Below are 19,061 nucleotides of genomic sequence, written 5' to 3'. Positions count from 1 at the left end.
GAAGGGCATCAGTTGCGGTGGGGACGATGGTTCCGCCCCGTGGTTAGTGGCCTTTTACTTTATCCTTTGGAGTAAAGTTCTAACTTAAATATAAAAATACTGTTTTTTCCCTTTTATTTATTTAGGTTTATCCTGTTAGGAAATTTGAGAAGTAATCTTTTATATTTTCTACCTTTTTATTGTTTAACAGAATTATTAATCCATTTGGGCTTTTTTTGGTGTAAGGTGTAGAGCAGACTTTCCCCCTTACAGGTTACTATAGTCTGTCCCTGCTTTGTGGATATCTCACTTTTCCATTATTTATTTTAAAAACACACACAGGAAGTTCTTACGCCTGGTAGGTTTTGCCATGGCCCCTGTGCTGTTTCAGCCTCAGGCCAGGTACCGTGTGGTGACAGTGCCGACAAGGCTCGGAGCAGCCACCTGTCCCTCCGGCGTCATGCCCTCTGTCCATCTGCGGGTCTGGTCCTGTCGTTAAGGTTTTGTGGATCGTTCTGGCTGGGCTTCCCTCCCTGAGACAAGGACGGTGGTTCTCTGAAACACCGCATGTGTTAGCCGAGCTCCACGTTTAAAGTCGATGTGAAGTCTGCAGTGTGGTGTTTCCCACAAGAGGGGGCAGCATTGGGCCTATGGGAGGTGTCGTTTCTGTGAGTCTGTGTGTTACATCTGTGGGGTAGTTTCCTTTTTTGCTTGTCTGTGCTTTTGGACCTCTGCTATGAACGTGATATTCCCTTTTTTTAATGAGAAAAGTAAAATATAAAATAACCAACTTGCTTAAGTCTTTCAAAGGAGCCTTAGGTTTTTACTGTACTTTGGAAACTCAGCTTGTGTGACTGTGTCCAGGAGTGGAGGTCGGCCTGGCTGCTCGGGGAGGTGCAGCGCAGAGGCAGGGGTGCGCCCCCAGTGTCTGAGTCCCAGCCGGACTGCCCCCAGCCCTGTGGGCCGCCTCTGGGCTGGGTCGGAGGTCAGGCTGCGGATGAGGCTGCTGTGGGCGTGGCCCTCATCCCGCAGGGCCCCCCGGAGTCGGGGGTTTAAACGGGGTCAGGGAAGCTGCCTTGGGTCTGTCCCCATTTCTCCCCTCTTGATATCACTGGAGGCGCAGGTTCTGCACAAGGTCCTGGGCCTCTTCCCATGCCCCGAAGCACAGCTTCCTGGGGAGGGCGTGTGAGTTTGCCTTTGTAACCAGCGTCTCAAAGTGGGAAACCCCTGGTGGCAGCGTCTCCAGGTGTGTGTATGGGTTGGGGGGGACCGTGTGTGCTCGGGTGAGGGGGACCACGTGCCAGCCCTGCTTTCCCCACCTGCAGGCCTCCTCTCAGCTGGGTGGGGGGTGTGGGCAGCACCATCCTGAAGGAAGAGGGCCGAGTGCCAGTGGGGGGCTTCTGGTCCATCTGCAGGGGCAGAGAATGGTGCGGCCCACCCTTCTGTGCTCTGTGGGGGCAGCTGGGGGAGGAGAGGTCCTCACCGGTCAGGACGCTGTCCCTGTGCCTCCTGCCCTCCCCTTGCTTAGCTGTTCCCTTCTTGTTATTTGCCTGCTTCGTGTTTCTGCCCCCAGCCGCCAGCTCCTGGGGAGGGCGGGGGCTCGGTCAAGGTAGAGCCAGGCCTGGCATGGGCCGAGGGGGTGAGGAGTGCAGGGGCCCTGCTCTGCTGTGGGCCTGGAGGGTGGCCGCTCAGACCCATGCCCAGGAGTGGGGCACCAGCCAGCTCTCGGGGCGCAGAGCTGAGTGGACCCACGGGGCAGGGGCTGTGCCGGGCAGAGAGGGTGAGGAATGGAGCCCTGTAGCAGGTGCGGGGAGGGGCGGCACGGGGTGTGGGTTCCCGAGGCAAAGGGATCCGGGGTTGGAGATGGGAAGGGGAGCCTGTGGTGTCAGGGCCTCGGCGCCAGTGGGTGCGTGGGAGGTGGGGGTTGGGGGCGTGGGGCCCGGACCTCAGTCATGGTGGGAATCGCACCTGAGGGCCAGAATCTACGGGTTGGAGCGTGCCGGATGGAGCCGTAGAGGGAAGGGGGCTGTGGCAGAGCCGTCACCTGCCTGTTTGTGTCCTTCTGGCAGGTTTGTCACTCGGCCTGACGTCAAGCAGAAGAAGATGGCCGGTTTCCTGGACTGGAGCCTGTGCACCTTGGCCAACTCCTCCTTCCAGACCATCGAGGGGGTCATTGCCATGGACGGGACGCTGCAGGCCCTGGTGAGCACTGCTGCAGTGGGGCTGTGGGCTTGGCGGGGAAGCTCCGAGTACCTTGATTTCATTCTCAAGTGGTTGAAGCACAGAGCGGTGTCATCCCTGAACAGATGGGAAATGCGACCGCGCCTCGTGCCCCAGGGTCGGCCTTGCCTTGTCGGAGGGGCCTTCCGCCTGGGGAGGGCTGGGCTGAGCGGCCTTGCGTGTCGCCGCCAGAGGGCAGCAGTGCCCGTGGAGTCCAAGCCGCTGGGGCGGGAGCGTGGCCTCCTCAGGTTTCCTGCTGCTTAATCATGTCACAGAGAGAAGTGAAAGAAGGCAGGTGATTTGAACTTTGGTTTTGATCAGATACTTGGGGTGTTTGTAACCCCTGATCTGAGCGCAGACCCTGCCCCTGCCCGAGGGTGCTGGGTGGTGCCGCCTGCTCTGCTTGTGTGGAGTTCAAGTTCTGCAGGAAGGGGGCCCCTATGCAGCCCTGGGGTCAGCCCCCTCCCTCGGGCCCTGTCCCCCTGCTCTGTTGTTGCTGTGGGTGAGACCCTGCTTGTCCCTGGAGCTGGGGAGCCCAGGGCCCACTTTGAGGAGAGCAGGGGTTTCGGGCTGTGTTTAAACAGGGGCTTCTGGGCTGTGACTTGGGGCGATGTCGTCTTCCTGGGTGTCGCCTCCTCTGCTCTCCTTGGCGGGTGTCAGAGGCATGAGGGCGCAGGGACAGTGGGGCCCCGGGTGTTGGAGGAGCAGAGAGGACCCCCCGCCCTGCTCTGCACCTAGGATGTCCTCAGACTCACGGTGCCATTGCCCCTTCATTGTCACTTATGTGATGAGACTCTCGGAATGCTTTAAAGGCACCTGGGAGATGCACCATTTCCTGAGTCCCTGTGGTCTGCTGAGGTAATCCGTGTTTTCACGTGTCCTTCCGTGCTGTGAGTAAACATGGTGTGTCATACAGGGGCCTTAAAAGAGATGGAGGTGTGATGCACGTTGTAATTCACCCTTTAAAGCATATAAACTCTGTGATTGTTTTGTATGTGCACAGGGTTGTTCGGCCATCCCCACTAATTCCCAAGCATTCTCCTCACTCCTGAAGGGAAGCCCACACGCATTAGCGGGCCCTCCCCATCCCTCCCCTGCCACCCCCAGCCCCTGGAACCCTAGACTTGCTTACTCTGGACGTTTCATCCGAGTGGAGTCATGTAACAGGGGACCTTCCTTCAGCGTGGTGTTGTCACGCTGCCTCCACGTGGTGGCCTGTGTCTGTGCCCCGTCCTTCCTCTGGTCGGTGCTCTGTTGTGTGGGTGTCTTGCTTTTTCTGAACAACGCTGATCTGAACCTTTGTGTGTAAGGTTTTGTTTGAGCGTGTATTTTCAGTTTCCTTGCCGCAGTAGTAGTAATAGTTTTTTTTTAAATAACTGAGAAAGTTTAACACTAATTTGAACATTTCTGGCGTTTCTGAGGTCTGTGGGCTTTTTCCTGGCTGCACACCTTTCACACTGACGGACACAGGTATCGGCTTGTGTTGGCACAACCTCTGCCTGCGGGCACTCTCCGCCACTGCCTATGTGGGCGGTGCTTAAGGAGGACATGCCTGCTGTGAGGGGCTCTGTGTGGGGTGAGGCTGGCAGGAGGTGCTGAGTGTGGAGCTGGGGCCGGGGAGCTGGTCACCAGGCCGTCACTGTGGGTCTTAGCAGGGGGGCCGTTTATGTTGCAGGTGATCCTGGTAAGGGATGGGTGGATGGGCTGAGATGGTTTATTTGAACGGTTGAGTGTGAGTGGATTCCTAGTGTTTGCATGAGTCACTTGGAGAAGTCCCAGGTCAGGGAGAAGCCAGGGCTTGAGGATCGTGGCCGAGCCTGTAGGTCCCCTTCCCTGCAGGGAAGCCCCGCCCTAAATTGCTGTCAGCGGCAGTGGTCCGGCTCTGGGCCTCCTCGTCCTGCTCAGGACTCTGCTGTCCTGGATGGGCACCTGGGTCTCCTGCAGCCCCTGGCCTGGCAGCCACCCCTCCAGAGGCCAAGGCTGCGTTCGACTGGGGCCTGAGCTGCAGGTGCCTCCCTCCACCCTGGGGCGGTGACCACCACTGCGCTCTCAGGCCACCAGCCAGAGCACCCATGGCCACCTCGTCCCGGCTCAAGTGCTGGCGCACCAGTGCGGTCTCAGCTTGAGAAGGTCCTGGGTCTGCTTTCTGTCCAGTTCTGCCCCGGCCGGGCCCATGGACCTTTTTTTTTTTTAAAACAAAAAACCAAAAAACAGCTTTGATCCTCTTGCTGCTGGTCGCCAGCTTGTTCAAGGCCTGCCAACCACTCCGCCGGCAGGAGCTGGGGCTGTCACTAGGACGCCTTCATGCCCCACACTCGGAGGAGAGAGCGTCTCTCTTTTCCTCCTGAGGAACAGAAGGATTTTCCCAAAGGCTTAGTGAAGCCAGGCCCTGCACCCCTGTACGCTTGTCACCCAGAGGAGGGGCCCCGCGGGGCTGGTGCCCGCTGGCTGCCGCGCTCAGAGCTGCCCAGGGAGATGGACTCTCAGCAGGAGTATCACCGATGCTGCTGCTGAGATCCCTGCTGGCGAGGCCAGCCCGGCCCTGCTTCCTGAGCCCGTGGGAGCCTGGTGTCTGCTGGGAAAACCCGGGGTCCTTCTGGGATCCTTCCCTTCTCTTGAGGGGGAGAAATTTGGTGTAACTGCCGCCGCCGCTGCCGAGCGGGCGTGGCCTTGCCAGGAGCTCCTCAGACCTGAACGGCGGGCCGGGCGTCCGCCCTGCGTGATGAAACCTGCCCGCGCCGTGTGTGCTCCAGGGTTTCCTCTCCTCCTTTGATGCACTTGGCTTCGTTTTATCCACCTGTTCATCAGTGTGGGCTAGGCGAAACAGGTGGACTCGTAACAAGCACCATCGAAACTGGGGCTCGGTTTTCGCTTGCCTGGAAGCGTGCTTCTCTTGCAGCGGTGGCTTTTAGCTCTGTGCTTGGCCACTCCTTTCACTGGAGGCCCCTTCGCTGTGACGCTTGAGACACCCTTTGGTTTAGTCCCCTTTTCATAAGCATTAGGATTGATGCAAATTTAGGAAATTCAAGGAAGGGAAACACAGAATTAAAAGTTGAGGCTGGTCGTCACTTGAGCTTGCTGCTCTCTGCTCCGGCTCCTCAGTCGGTGCCCCGTGGTGGCTGGGGGTGGGTGCGGGCGCGGGCGGGTGGTGCCGGCGCTGGGGTTGCATCTCCCTCCACAGTGAGGGTCCTGCCCATCTCACCAGGGGTGAACAGTGCAGACACATTGACAGACAGGGAAAGGGAGACCGCCGGGCCCACGGTCGCCCAGCCTGAGCCACATGTGGGGATGGAGGAGCCTCCTGCCCAGGTGGGGGCGGCTGTTGAGCAGGCCCCATGCACCCCAGACGCGTGACTCTGCCCCGGGGGGTGATGGCCCTTTGGGCCCCTCCTGAGCCTGGGCCCTCGTCCTGGCAGTGCCCGTGATCCCGGGCACGTGGCGCCCTCCCTGCGCAGTCTGTCGAAGGGAAGTAGCAGGTCTCTGACCTCGGAGGACGTGTGATGTGACGTGAGGCCGTCTTTGACGGGGAGGGCGCTTGCTTGTCCATGTCATTCCCGGGTGGCTTTGATTCCTGTTCTCTGCGGGTTCTTTGTGGTTTCATTAAGGTTGTGTGGCCAGAGGACAGATTATCCAAATTGGGCTTTTCGGTGGCAGCGCTTGCCTGGGGCAGGCTGTGGGTGGGAGAAGCACAGGAGCAGCACTTGAATACGTGCGTTTTCGGTGGGGGGGGGGCCCTCTTTCACGTTCTCTCCTACGGTTCAGGTGAAAGGCGCCTTCAGTTCCCCCACGGGCTCGGGTAGACGTGGAGCGGCCAGCTTACACTGTCTCACGTGACTCAGCATTTTCTGGGCAGCAGGCACAGAGTCCTGTTGGAACATGCACGGTGTGTGGCTCACCTCAGTCCACTGGCGGCCTGGTTTGTACACCTGCTGCGTGGAGAGGTGACGTGTCCCCCTGGACAGGTGTGCGCTCGCAGGTAGCCCAGCCCAGGCCCACGCTTGCGGGGGAAGGGGCCTAGTGGGTCACAGGCGCCCTTGCCTTTGGAGGAGAGAGAGAGCCGTGCTCCTGGCCAGTGTCCCTACACCGCAGCGTGCTGGCCCCCACCCCCCGCTGGGCACCCTCCCTACGTGCAGGGGTCCCTCGGGCTCTCCGTGCCCGATTCCCCGTGACCTCCGCTCCTGCTTCCCGTGCACGGTCCCAGGGCCCTGGGTCTGGGCACCTGTTGTGCTTGCTCCAGGCTCCGCAGGTGGTGGCTGCCACCCCCAGCCCCCGGCCTGCCTGGCGAGACCCAGCAGCAGAGGAGGCTGCCCGGCGGTGCTGCCTGGGCTCTCGCTGGTCAAGTCAACTCGTAGGGTGGTGGCTCCAGGCATCTCCCAGGCCCAGCTGTCCTTTCCGGATTTGGTGCTCACTGGGTCAGGCAGGCTGCCCCTGGTGGCCTGTCCTCTGCCCTGTCTGGGGTCCTCGCCTAGAGCATGGTCAGCCACCTGCTCTCTCTGTCCTCCCTCTGCTTGGGCCCCGCCTGGTCTGTGGCTGGTCTGCTTGACGGCAGTGGTGCCACCTCTGTGTCCCTCAGCTGCAGCCATGCTGTCTCCACCACCTTTGGAGAACTAGGGGCAGCGCCAGAGGGTAGGCAGCGCAGGCCCCAGGAGAGGGGTGGGCACCGAGCTCAGCCGCCTCTTCTCCGTGGTTCCCACCCGTCAGTGCCTTGCCAGTGGGTGTTCTGGATCCCGCGCTCCTTTGCACTGCCCGGGCTACCGGCCCGGTCCAGGCTTCTTGGCGGCCTCAGCTCTATGCTGTCTGGTCCTGGGTGAGGCCCGCTGGCTCCTCCTCCCTTCTCTCTGTGTCTCCTCCTGTCTCACCTCCACATGAGCCCCTGCTCCACACGTGCAGGAGAATCTTGGAGGCAGACCGACACCAGCCACCATCGGGCCTCCAAGTGCTTGTCAGGACCGCTTAATTCAGGAGCAGTAACTCTTCAGAAAAAGATGGCTTCTCAGTCTACTTGCCTAACATAGGCACAGAGGATGCAAGAGGCAGGGTTCCTGCCACGAGGGCTGAGCGAGGATCAGGCGGACCTAAGCCCTGCGCAGTCCCCAGGGCAGAGCTGACTGATGAGGGGCGGCTGTGACCTACAGGGGAACGTCTGAGTGGAGCCGGTGGGGCGTGGGGAGGGGCCTTGGGAGGGGTGCTCTAAATGGGAGCATCTCAGTGCGGTTTGCTGTTTGGGTGTGGATTCCTCTGTGGGCTGTTTAGACCACTTGAAGGAGCTGGGTGAATGCTCAGGTGGTAGGGTAGGTACGTCGTGAGCAGGTTGGTCTGAAGACAGGAAGTCCCACCTGTCTGGTGTCCCCTGGGCTCTTCCCTGTGCACCTCCTTCCTCCTCCTCATCTCACAGCTGGGGTGGGAAGCAGGGCGGCCCGCCCCTCCCGTGGAGCTGTGTGCAGTGGGGTTGCACTGTGAGGTGAGACATGTGGCAGGGCAGTAACCCTTCACATGACTGTTGAGCACTTAAACGTTTCTTTGTGAAGTTAATTTTTAGTTACATATTTGTATACTTAAAATTTTTCATTATTTACTTGACATACACTTACTTTATCAGGATTGTATTTTTTCATTCTGGGTCCTTGTTGATTCTAATCAGCTGCTTATGCCGGCCATCCAAAACTCAACTTCAGCATCAAATTTCTCCGCATGGGAAATTGTTTTGTTTTCCCCTTAATGTATGCAGCCCTGAGGAACTAAACCGGGCACACACTTGAGACAAGAGAATAGTGGGGCTGTGTGACGGGGGCCACGATGCTCGTGCTCACCGGCTGGCGGGGGACTCTGGGCACCTGGTGCGGGCCCCCTTCTCCCGGGGCCTGGGGTGGGGCTGCTGGTCTTGGTCTTGGCCTTGACTCGGTGGTGCCTCCAGGGGACCTCAGACCAGCATCTCCTGCTGGGCAGCCTGTGATTCACCGGAGAACGTGCCCCGGGGAGGGAGGCTGGTTGCGGTGGCAGGAGAGCAGGCCTGGGCGGGGAAGGCGTGGTGCTTCAGAGTGGTTACGGGGAAACTGGAGCAACAGGAACAGGCCCGGCGGCCTCTCTTCTCAGCTGTGCGTGCTGTTTGTCGGCGTCTCTGCGGCGTGGCTGCCAGTGTGACGTGTGTGTGCTTCCAGCCAGCTCCTGTTTGATGCCCCCATGGAAAGGGGTGCACCCTGCTTGGGTGCTGGCTGAGGACCCTCCCAGCTATCAGAGGTCAGGGCGTTTCCTCCGGTTGCTGAGGGTCGCTGACCTCTGTGCCCGCCAGGTTGGAAACCACGTGCTCTGGGGAGGGCAGTTTTTTAAGGTGGCCCTGTTCTATGTAAAAAGTCAGACCAACAAACAAAAACAAAGCCCTTGCCTTCAGTGTTTTTTGTTCCTTTTCATGCTTTTTGCCCTTCGGAGTCTGTTCACAGGAGAGTCTCCCTTCATGTGTGCAGAGAGCCCACTGGGAAATCCTGGGGGATTTAAGGCCCGGAAAAGTGTTGGGATAAAAAACTTGCCTTGAACTCATGAAAAATGGAGTGTGGGTCCCCCTTGGTCCAGACATGCTGGCTGCCTGGCCTCGGGGCTGGTCCCCTGCGTGGGCTGGGATTCGGGGCCTGTCACACGCCGCCCGTGTCTGGTGGGGCCATGTCAGTGTTGTCCTGGGAAGTCCTCCCCATCCTGTTCTTTTCTCCTACTTGGACTTTGGAAGGAATTTGGCAAATGACGGGTGTTACTACTGAGAGCATTTTTGACATTTTCTCTTGCTTTAGGTTCTCATTATTTGTTAGTGAATGAGACCAGGCGCCGCCTCTCCCCTTCCGTGCTGTTGACCCCGTGGCCTCCCCCGGCTGGCCACCTGCCCTGCTCCAGGTCCCTCCTCAGCTTCCCGGACGTTGACAGTGTCCTCCTCTGAGTGTCCCCCTCATTGTGTCCTCCACATGCTGCTGTGTGCTGTCTGTCCCAGGAGGACGGGGTGCCTGGGCACCGAAGCACCCTGCCTGCAGGCTGAGAGTTCAGTCCCTCATATGTTTCCTGAGAAGGAAGTTGTTGTCTGTTGTATGACTGCCCAGCCCGAAGCCCGTGGCTTCCACAGCCACCGCTGCTTGTGCGTGTGGAGGCCAGGTGTGGGGGCTTGTCTCTGCCCCTGCTGCCGAGGGCTCGCCTGGGAAGCCTGTGCTGCAGGCGACTGGAAGGGCTCTGCTCGCTGGGCCTGTGGACCCTGGCGCCAGTGCATGTGGGTGCTGGCTTCCTGGGGGAGTGTCGAGCATAGGGGCCTGGACTTGGAAGTCACAGCGTTGCTCCCGTCTGGCTCCTTCGGTGGAAGCAGCCGGACACCCCTGTCCCCGGGGAGAGAAGCATCAACCCCAGAGACCCCAGCCAGCTCTGGATGGCAGGGGTCAGAGAGGGGGCCACACAGGGTGACCATGTCACTCCTGTCCAGACTGCGTGTCTGAGAGGAAGGGAAGGCCCTGCCCCATTCACAGAAAAGCTGTCTGGACGAGGCGGGGAGCACAGCACCTCAGCCTGGTGCCCTTTCTGGACTGGCCGGAGGTGCCCGTCTGACCAGGTGCTCTAACAGAACAGCCACGTGCACGTCCGCTGGCCTCGGTGCCCTTGGGCCGGCCTGTCCCCGGCTGCGGGCTGGGTGAGGCTGACTAGGCTTGCTGCGGGACTATCTCAGCGCGCCCACCGCCTGTGGGTGGGTATTTTGGTGCTTTCTGACTGTCCCCAGATTCCATGCCCTGCAAGGAGGGAACCTGGTGTTTCTGTTCTGAAAAGGGATGGGTTAGGTCTCTAGTAGAAGAGAGACCCCGCAGGTGGCGCGCCCCCCTGCACTTGGACCCCAGTTGGTCCCCGGCTCCCAGCTTCAGTGGAGACGTCGCTGTTTGGGTGCTCTGGACCTCGCCCCCTCCGCAGGGTCTCCTGGCATCATCAGTGCTTCTCCCGCCACCGGCCCTGCCCATTGTCCCCCGGCTGGGGCCAGTCGTGCCTGCACTTGTGCCTGGTCCGAGTTGGCAGCACCCACCCTGTCCTGTGTCTGTCTGGCCCCTGAGTCTCGGGACGACTGGGGTGTAGCCTCTGCCATCAGCAGTGCTCAGCACAGGCTGCCTGGTTGGCCCGCCATCCCGGGCCCTTAAGAGGAGGGGATGCTGCCTGGCGCTGTGTCACGTGGGTTCTATTTTCTAACGTTCCCCTCGGTCACATTCTTTCATATGTGGACCGTGACTCGTGCAGTGTTGCTTTTTCTGTGGTTTATCTTTTGTCCCCGTCACTAGCCCTTCATATACCCTCCTTCTGGTTTCTCCTGTGTGTTGCTTAGAGCCCCTTCCACTGTGCTGCCGGTTTCTGCTCCAGGTCTGCCGACTGAAGCCCTCGGGGGTGCTGGGGCAAGCTGGCTCCTAGTGCCCTCTTCTCATTGGGAGTGTCTTCTCGCTGCCCCGCTGGACGTCTGCTGAGATGTCCCGCTGCTTGTTCAGGGAAGCGCACTCAGCCTCTGGCGTGGAGCATGGCAGTCCGCTGTGGGTGTGCTTTCCTTGGTGCTCTTCGTTCTGCCCGTGGTTGATGGGAGCCTTCATCGTGGGTGGGTGCTGGAGTTAACAAGAGGTGTTACACTCAGCGATTTCGAGTGTTAACCCAGCCTTACATCCTTGCAAATGGGGACTAAACCCCATCTGGTCATGGGGTGAAGTCCATTTCACATGTTCCTGGATTTGCTTTGCTAATGTCTTGTTAAGGAATTTTACCTGTTTGTTCAGGAGGGATACTGACCTGTGGTTTTCCTGTGATGGCTGGGCTTTTTTTTTAGTTTTTAAAAAGAATTTCTTTAATTTAATTTAGTTTTTTAAAAATTTATTTTATTTATGTCTTTTTTTGCGGGGTGGGGTGAGGAGGCCATTAGGTTTATTTATTTTTCTCAGGGAGGTCCTGGGGATTGAACCCAGGACCTTGTGCACACTGAGCATGTGCTCTGCCACTGAGCTCTGCTGTCTTCTGGGGCGTTTGTATCAGGCGAGGACTGGCCTCGTGCAGTCAGCTGGGGTGTGTTCTCTGCTTCCTTAAAGCTTGTGTGGGATGGTACTTCTTCCTTAAATATGTGCTAGGAGTGGTTAGTGAAGCCGTGTGTGCCTAGGGCTTCTTTTGTGCAGGGATTCTAAATTACTAATTAAATATCTTCACATGATAAAGGTCTGTTCAAACTTTCTATTTCTTAAGTCATTTTTGCTAATTTGGAACCTGTCTTGGAATTTGTCCATTTTCTCAAGTTGCCTGATTTGTTGTCATAAAGTTGTTGATGAAAGTCCTTTGTTACCTGTTAGTGTCTGTGGGTCTCTTGTGAAGTCCTCGAGCTCCTGACTCTGTGTTCATGTGTACGTGTTGTGTGTGTGTACACATGGGCACACATACGTGTGTCAGAGCAGAAGTGAAACCACACACACACTTGTGTTGTTGAACTGCTTTAGCTTAAATCGCTCCAGCGCTTCTGACTCCTTCAGCGTGTGTTGTACGCGATCAGCATGCCCACTCGGAGGGCTTCTTTTTAAAACAGAAGAAAGCTTTGTTGTTTCCTACACGACAATCGTTCTGATTTCAGCCTCGGCTGGAGGAAAACACACGGCGGCAGCTTCGCGCTCTATGACGCTGACCTGCGGTCCGCTGGGTGCGCGGGGCCGGGCCGGGTGTGGAACGCGTGGGGCGGTTCTGGCGCTCCTGACCCGCGCTCAGACAGTGCGCCTTCCTGGTGGTGGTCTCTGCTCCACCATCACACAGCTGTTGGCGTTCTGGAGCATGCCTCCCAGCACCCCGCTCTCCGCGGAGGCCGGCGCCCTGGGCCTGGGCGCAGGCACGGGTAACTGCACCCTGGTTCTCGGTCCCTTCCGAAGGTTTCCTCTCCAGCCTCTTGTAACCCTTTCTTTGTCGTACACAAACTGTTCTCTTGTGGTGAGTGTGGAGAATAAAAATTCTGAAAGATGAAATGAATTATTTTGGTAATTTGTGTTTTAAACTTGTAAATGTATTGGCAGCATTTTAACGAATATTTTTTCCTTTTTTAGGCACAAATATTTAAGCATGGAAAACGTGAGGACTGCTTACCCTATGGTAAGGTTTATTTGTGAGTGATGGTGTGCTTGTGATGTGAATTTGCCCCAATTATGACCCAGGGTGTCTCCTTAACATTTTATAGGAACAAAAATCTGTAACTTGCTGTATTTGGATACTATCATTTTTTTGGTTTGTCTTCGTGTGTGTGTGTGTGTGTGTATGTGTGTGTGTGAATAATCTGACTTTCATAATTAGGCCTCAGTATGGGACATTTTGTCACATACAGGAAGACAGTTCATGAACTGTCATTTCTGACACAAACTCCTGGTCTTCAGCGCATGGTCCTCTAGTCTCATCCCAGCTCCTCCTCACCCCCAGACACCCTGCCCTTTCCCTGGACTCTGCTGACTCTTTAAAGCCTGACCTGGTACTACTGTCACCTGAGAACGTGAGCAGTGGTCACTTGGCATCCTCACACGCTGTCCCCGGCGGCCTTGTGCACACAGACCCCAGGGCGCATCAGTGCCACCCAGGCTGGTCATTGCACGGTCCAGTCCTTTGGGAAGTCTGCAGAGGCCACAACTTGGCTTGTAATCCTGCCCTCCAAGTCTCACAGGAAGAGTCCTGGGCATGCTCTCGGCCTCTGCTTCCCCTGATCCCACCTCCTTGTCCCAAACAGACCCTTCCCCATTCCGACAGCCTCACATCCGCTGCTGTCACCCACGTCGTGCCCCACGGCCGCCATGTGCAGCAGCAGCAGCAGAACTGCATGAAAGCCCGAGTGCGTCTGCATGGTCCCCACTGTGGCTGTGGCGCTCCTCTGTGCATGGTGGCGCCTCCCTCTCTCTGCCTCCTCCACACGCCTTGTTCACGGCGGGGCTCAACTCCAATTGCACTTAGTAAATGATACTGGAGGAAGGGGTCTTGATGAAGCAGAGCTCCAGGGGTTCAGGGTGAGTGTAGGCCTCCACACTGATCTGAGGGCCCTGGGAAAGCCCATGGTTTTGGTGTCGTGGATGCCAGGCATGGTGGGTGTGGTTCAGGAGGTCAGAAAGCACCCTTCCCACCAAACTGAGTGAGACGTGCTGTGTTCACAGCTGCCACGGTTCTCAAGTGCCTGGACTGGCTGCAGGCTCCCCGACAGCAACCAGACGCTGCTTCGGAAACTTGGGGTGAAGCTTGCACAGCGGCTGGGTCTGACCTTCCTGAAGCCCCGGTTGGCCAAGTGGAGGTTGGTGGACCGGGCGGTGGGTGTGCGGTCTGAGCGTGCTGGGAGGCTGCTGTGGGCGTAGGGGCTGGTGGACAGGTGTCTCCTGCTTTCATCTTCTTGTTTAGTCTCAGAAGTGTTTCTGATCTTGAAAGGAACAGTTTTTCTTTTGGTTATTTTCTGACCCACATTTGAGGCTGGACTGAGGCCCAGAAGGCTTGCGCCACACTCTGTGAAAGTGACTGCTGTCGGGGTTCGGTGCCGCCTCGCGGCTTGGGCACTGTGAGGAGAGCTTGTTCTGATCAGCCTGGGTCCCAGTCACAGGCTTCTTTCAGAGGAAGCCAGCTCCCTCCCCGGGTTTATTCAGAAAACAGAGCTGTCTTTGCTTGAGGGTGGCAGCGGCCTGCTTTTAATGGATAGACTGCTTTCGAGTCCGTGGTTCCCAGGGAAGTAGACCTTTCTACTGTGCTTGGGGTACTGTCTTTTTAACAGTCTTCAGTTTTATTTCGAGTAGTAAGATGTATGGTTTGGCAGGAATTACCTGATTAAGTTTGCTCAGCCTTTGTCTCCAGTGATAGCAGGTTCCAGAGAAGTGTGTTCTGTTTTAGGGCTGTTCTACGGACATACCTCTTGGGTGTTCTGCATACAGCTTGTTCTGTAAGTTGTTGTTGGTGAGATTAAATGTTAGTGGTTACTTTCCAGATGCCATGGAAATTAATGTTCTGCTCTGTAATAGGGCTCCCCCGAAAAACAGGACCTATGTATGTGTGCGTGCATGTGTGTGTGTGTGCATGTGTGTGTGTGTGCGCGCGCGCAGACTTATCGTGGGGAATTGGCTCATGCGGTTGTGGTGGTGGTTGTGGAGGCTGGCACATGCCAGGGTATGGGAGCTGGAGGCCCGGGAGGAGCTGGTGCTGCAGTTTGAGTTCGGAGGCAGGAAGGCACTGCGATTCCTCTGTCCCGACCACGCCTCCGTGTTCGTCAGGGTGATGGCAACGCGGTGGGCTCAGCCTGCGTCTTGCTGTTTGTCTTCTCTCTTCTGGCTTTTCCTTCTTTTTCTTCACTTTGTCCTCTCTGATGTATTTTCACGTTGCCTTTTAGACTCCTCCTTTTAGTGGTTAACTTCCCCCGAGAGGAGTAACCTGTTGGCAGGCGGGTCCAGCGCTCTGACCACCCAGTGCCCGAGACCTCTGCTCCCTGACGCGGGTGTGGCACTCACACGAGGCCCCAGTGAGAGTTCCGTGCAGAGTTCCGGTGCCTGCTCAGCTCCCCTCCCCGGCACCTGTCCCACTTCCTCACCATCTCCCTAGTCAGGGACTTTGTTCTGCCTCTGCCTGGGCTCCATTTTCCTGTGCTGTGCTTTAGAAAGTGCCTTTTGGGAGGAAGCAGAGGTGAAGGGGGTGCACCTGGGGGCCTCCCTCCCCTTGGTTGTCACCTTGTTCCTGCCAGCAGTTGCTTTGTGTATTTTGTCCGGATTTTGTGGTTCTTTGAGGCAGAGGGAAAGTCCAGTGCAGCCTGGGGCCTGTCATCTTATGTCCACCTGTCTTTGATTGCTGAGCGCTGTTGTGAGCCCTTTTCCTCTGGGATAGCTGGCATGTGTCCTGGCTGGGGGGTGGTCGCAGGGCGCCTGTTCATCTGCCAGGTGACGCCCCTGGTCCAGGTACCTGTTGCCTGTCCAATTCAGGCGCGAGCCCCGATGTGCCCTGCAGCCGATCTCAGTTCTGAGCCCATCTACCTGGACAGTGCACTGGACCCCCCGGTCAAGGGCTCAGCCCACAAGAGTCCACCCTGGCTCCCATCGCAAGTCCAGGTGTCACCTGTGCTTCTGACAGACCGGCTGCCCGTGGCGCTTCCCACGACCCCCTGGTTGGGTTTGATGATTTGCTGGAGTGGCTCGTTGAGCTCAGAGAAGCATTTGATGTGTGAGATCATGGGTTTGTTGTAAAAGGCTCTGACGCAGGAACGGCGGGTGGGAGACATGCAAAAGGCACGGCCTGGGGGGCCTGGAGCTCCCTCGCCCGCCGAGTGTGCCACCCGCACGTCCCCCCACGTGTCCACCAGCTCAGCAGTTCTCCAGACCACCTCTTCTGGGTCTTTGCGGAGGCCTTGCTGTGCAGCCGGGGCTGATGAGGTGACTGGCCGCTGGCGCTTGGTCGACCTCCCTGGAGGTCGGGGTGGGACTGAAAGCTCAGCTGTCTCATCCCACATTTGTCCCAGCGCCAGCACTGTCCTCGGGGCTCTCCCAGAGTCCCCTTTTTCCTGCAGCAGAGGAGCTTAACCGAGAGATGGACAAAGACTAAATGTGTTTCCTGTCACCAGTCACACTGTCCTATCTAGGGAACATGGTACCCCCACGTTTAGCAGCTTCAAACTGCATTTTTAATGCCACTGCTTCTGTGGCCGGAGTCCGGGTGTGCTTAGCTGGGCCCTCTGGTTGGGGTCTCTCTGAGGGCTTCACGAAGTTCAGCTGGAGGCGCCCCACATCCAGGCACACACGCGGCATTCTCGTAGCCTTGGGGGACGTCCCCTCAGCTCTGCTGTGCTCGTGGTCAGGAGAGAGTCCTGGGTGCGGCCGCTCCGAGGGGTTGTATGAGAACCAGGGTGCCGGCTGCCGGGGAGCTGCGTGACATTGTCCTTGTTTTACGGGACCGCAGGCCGCCAGGCCACAGTTACGGGTGTCTGAGCTGGGGCTCGAGCTCTGTGTTGGTCTCCCGGGCCCAGGTCTCTGCATACTGGACTGGCCTCAGGCCGCGGCCCCCAGCCTTCACTCTGACTTGGCACCTTTTATGCCCCAGGCCGTCCTGAGCTGGGCCTGCCCGTCTCTGGGAGGGCTGGCGTTTGAGGGCCTTGCTCTGTGCGGGCCCTGCTGGGAGTGCTTCATGCCCACCCCCGTCCCCTGGGGAAGCGGTGCAGGTCAGACAGCTGAGCTGGCCGGTGCTGGTGGCCTCAGCGATGGTGGGGGGTCGGTGGGAAGTGGTGAGCATGGTCTGTGGGAGCTGGCGGTGGATGAGCTGTGGCACTTGGGGTGACAAGGCAGCATCTGGCCCTGGGGTGGGGGACGGGGTCAGGGGGCGGGTGCTCTGCTCAGGTGGGGCTGGAGGCCAAGCGCGTGAAGCTGAGGACAGGGCAGTGGGCTCACAGCTCGCCATCTCTGCTGTTTCCACTGTGGGGCGGGTTCTGAGTGGTCTGGAGCATGGTTCTGGGTTCTGTGGCCGAGGTCGAGGTCTTTTCTGGACAGCCCACACTGGCTGTGGTCAGTGCCAGCCTCCTTCCTGTCCATCCCCCTGTGCAGTGCGTGCGATTGTCGCAGATGTGACCTGAGTTGTTGATTCCAGTTGTCGGGACGCCTTCCCCTCCAGCACCTGGTTGTCCTGTGGGCCTGACGTGCATTTGCTCCTCACAGGTACCAGCGCGGCTGCCGCTCCTTGGCTGCCAGCCTGCAGCCCTGCGCCCAGAGTCCACGGGAGCTGGGGACGCAGGCCGAGAGCCCAGACAGCGACGGAGAGGATGATGTCCCCGAGGAGGTGGAGAGCGTGATAGGTGCGTACCCCCCCCCCCCCCACGCCCCACCTGGGCAGGTCGGAGGTGAGGCTGGGGCTGTCGGATGGCTCGGTCATGGCGCGTCTTCCACCCTCACAGGCTCTGTTCTGCGCAGCAGGCCTTCCACTGCTGCCTGGTGTCTTGCACCAGGGTCTCCACTGACCTGCTTGCAAGGCCCTTACCACTTGGGAGGCCCTGACACTCCCAGCGTTTGGTGTCTCCATGGCCTTTCCTGGAGGCTGGCTGTTTCCAAGACCCCTTCCCCAGCCTCTGGCAGACACCCAGAAAGTCTCTGGGAAGCCTCCCACTGACCTACGGCCTTCCCTGCTGGCACCCTCTGCCAGTGACTGTCGTGGTAGGTGGGTCTGCTTTCAGGGATAGTGGCCTTAAATGACGATTTGAAAATGCAGAGGAGAAGGTGTCCTCTCTTGCAGCAAGCATTAAGGTCCTCAGAGAGCTCCCCTCGCGGCGCTGTGCGAGGGGCTCACCAGAGCTGGGCTGGCTCCTGGGCTCACACGCCGCCTCCCTGTTCTTCCAGAGCAGCTGCTGGTCGGGCTGAAGGACAAGGACACGGTCGTGCGCTGGTCTGCGGCCAAGGGGTAGGTGTCTGCATCCGCGTCTGCGTCGGCCGGGGCTGGGGTGGGGCGGGGGGGGGTGGCAGCTTGTGCACACGACCCTCCCACCCCCGTCATTCAGCGAGTGCCGTGGCATTGAGAGCTGCAGACAGCTCTGAGAGTGGGGAGGGTAGAATGATTTTTTTTCCCAGATTCACGTTGATTGCTTCATGTTCTGGTTTTAAAGACAATCACTGAGGTTGACGAGCAGCCTGTTCGTTTTGTCGCCTTTCTGGCTGGAATGGCACAACCCCCCCCCCCCCCCGACGGGGCGCCCCCTCTCCTGTCTTGGAGCTCCGGGGGGAGGAGGCAGCCCACCCAGCCGGGCCAGGGCCATGGGGGACACACGGGTGGACGTTGTGGAGAAAAGTAACCGAGCAGAGGTCCTGGCGCGGCCCCCTCCCACTCGAGGTTCTCGCAGCGAACGGCGGGGCGAGGCCTGGCCTGCCCGGAGGGCGGTGGGCTGGGAGCAGCCGGGACCCCCCTGCGGGCTGCCCGCGCTGACCCCGCTTCTCCCTCTCAGCGTCGGCAGGATGGCGGGCAGGCTTCCCAAGGAGCTGGCGGACGACGTGGCCGGGTCGGTGCTGGACTGTTTCAGGTAGGTGCGGGGGGCGCGGGGTTGCGGGCAGGCGTGTTTCTGGGTGAAGGCAGCGGCTCCACCCGCCCCGTCGCTGAGCTGGTCGTTGGGCTCCCTGCAGCCTTTTCTCCTCCTCCTGAAATTAGTTTTGGGGACTCCAGTTCTCCTGTGCTGCTTTTATCAGCTTAGACTCCAGTACATTTAAAACCTTGAGGAAGAAGAGGTCAGTTTTGCGCACGTCCACACGTGGAAAAGTATCCTTTGAGGAAACTGTTTTCTTTGGACTGGAACCAGGTCTGCCCTTTCCGAGGGAGCTTCTCTTAGCTTGGCCTGTTCCAGGTCTGGGGCTGTCGAGATCTTCTCAGAGGCCCGGGGGGCTGAGGTCTGAATTCTAAACCGCGTTTAAGTTCGTTGGATTTAAATTGAACAGCCACACGTGGTGGCAGTCGTGCTGTGTCTGCTGTGACCTCCCAGGGGACCCTGGGTGGTACCTGCCCCTCCACTCAGACTACCATGGGGTAGCCCCTCGATGGCTTGAGGGGCGTTAGCTCAGGATGGCCCCCAGAGATAGTGCCCAGGCCCCTCAGCCCAGAGCTGGGTGGAAGCGGCTGCGAAGGAGGGGAGGAGGCCTGGCTGGGCCCTGGAATCTGCCGTCTGAACGCAACTCTGGGTGGTGGGAGGGGGTGGTCTCCAGGCAGCAGGGTCCCGGGTGTGCTACGGACCCGGCGCTGCCCTGTCTCAGTGGAGGTGCACCACTCTCCTCCCTAGCCTTTCCCACTGGTAACATTTCAGTTACAAAGTCAGGTGGAGGCGATGACCCCTCTGCCCCTCTGCACCCCTGCCCATGCCGTCCCCTCGCAGGTAACCCGGAGCC

General features: G+C 58.7%; 1 protein-coding gene across 1 annotated transcript in view; it reads left to right on the top strand.

Annotated features, from left to right (window-relative positions):
• The window catches only part of TBCD (tubulin folding cofactor D), a 123,595-nt gene that overhangs the window by 14,283 nt on the left and 90,251 nt on the right, over nucleotides 1-19,061 (top strand). Inside the window, 7 exon segments of the mRNA XM_032499083.1 lie at nucleotides 2,049-2,181; nucleotides 12,261-12,306; nucleotides 13,347-13,372; nucleotides 13,374-13,480; nucleotides 16,860-16,996; nucleotides 17,535-17,595; nucleotides 18,134-18,208. Of these exon segments, the coding sequence (XP_032354974.1) occupies nucleotides 2,049-2,181; nucleotides 12,261-12,306; nucleotides 13,347-13,372; nucleotides 13,374-13,480; nucleotides 16,860-16,996; nucleotides 17,535-17,595; nucleotides 18,134-18,208 (585 nt within the window).

The sequence above is a fragment of the Camelus ferus genome, chromosome 16 (genome assembly GCF_009834535.1).
Source record: "Camelus ferus isolate YT-003-E chromosome 16, BCGSAC_Cfer_1.0, whole genome shotgun sequence".
NCBI classification, from domain to species: domain Eukaryota; kingdom Metazoa; phylum Chordata; class Mammalia; order Artiodactyla; family Camelidae; genus Camelus; species Camelus ferus.
This window is presented reverse-complemented; position numbering and strand designations above follow the sequence as displayed.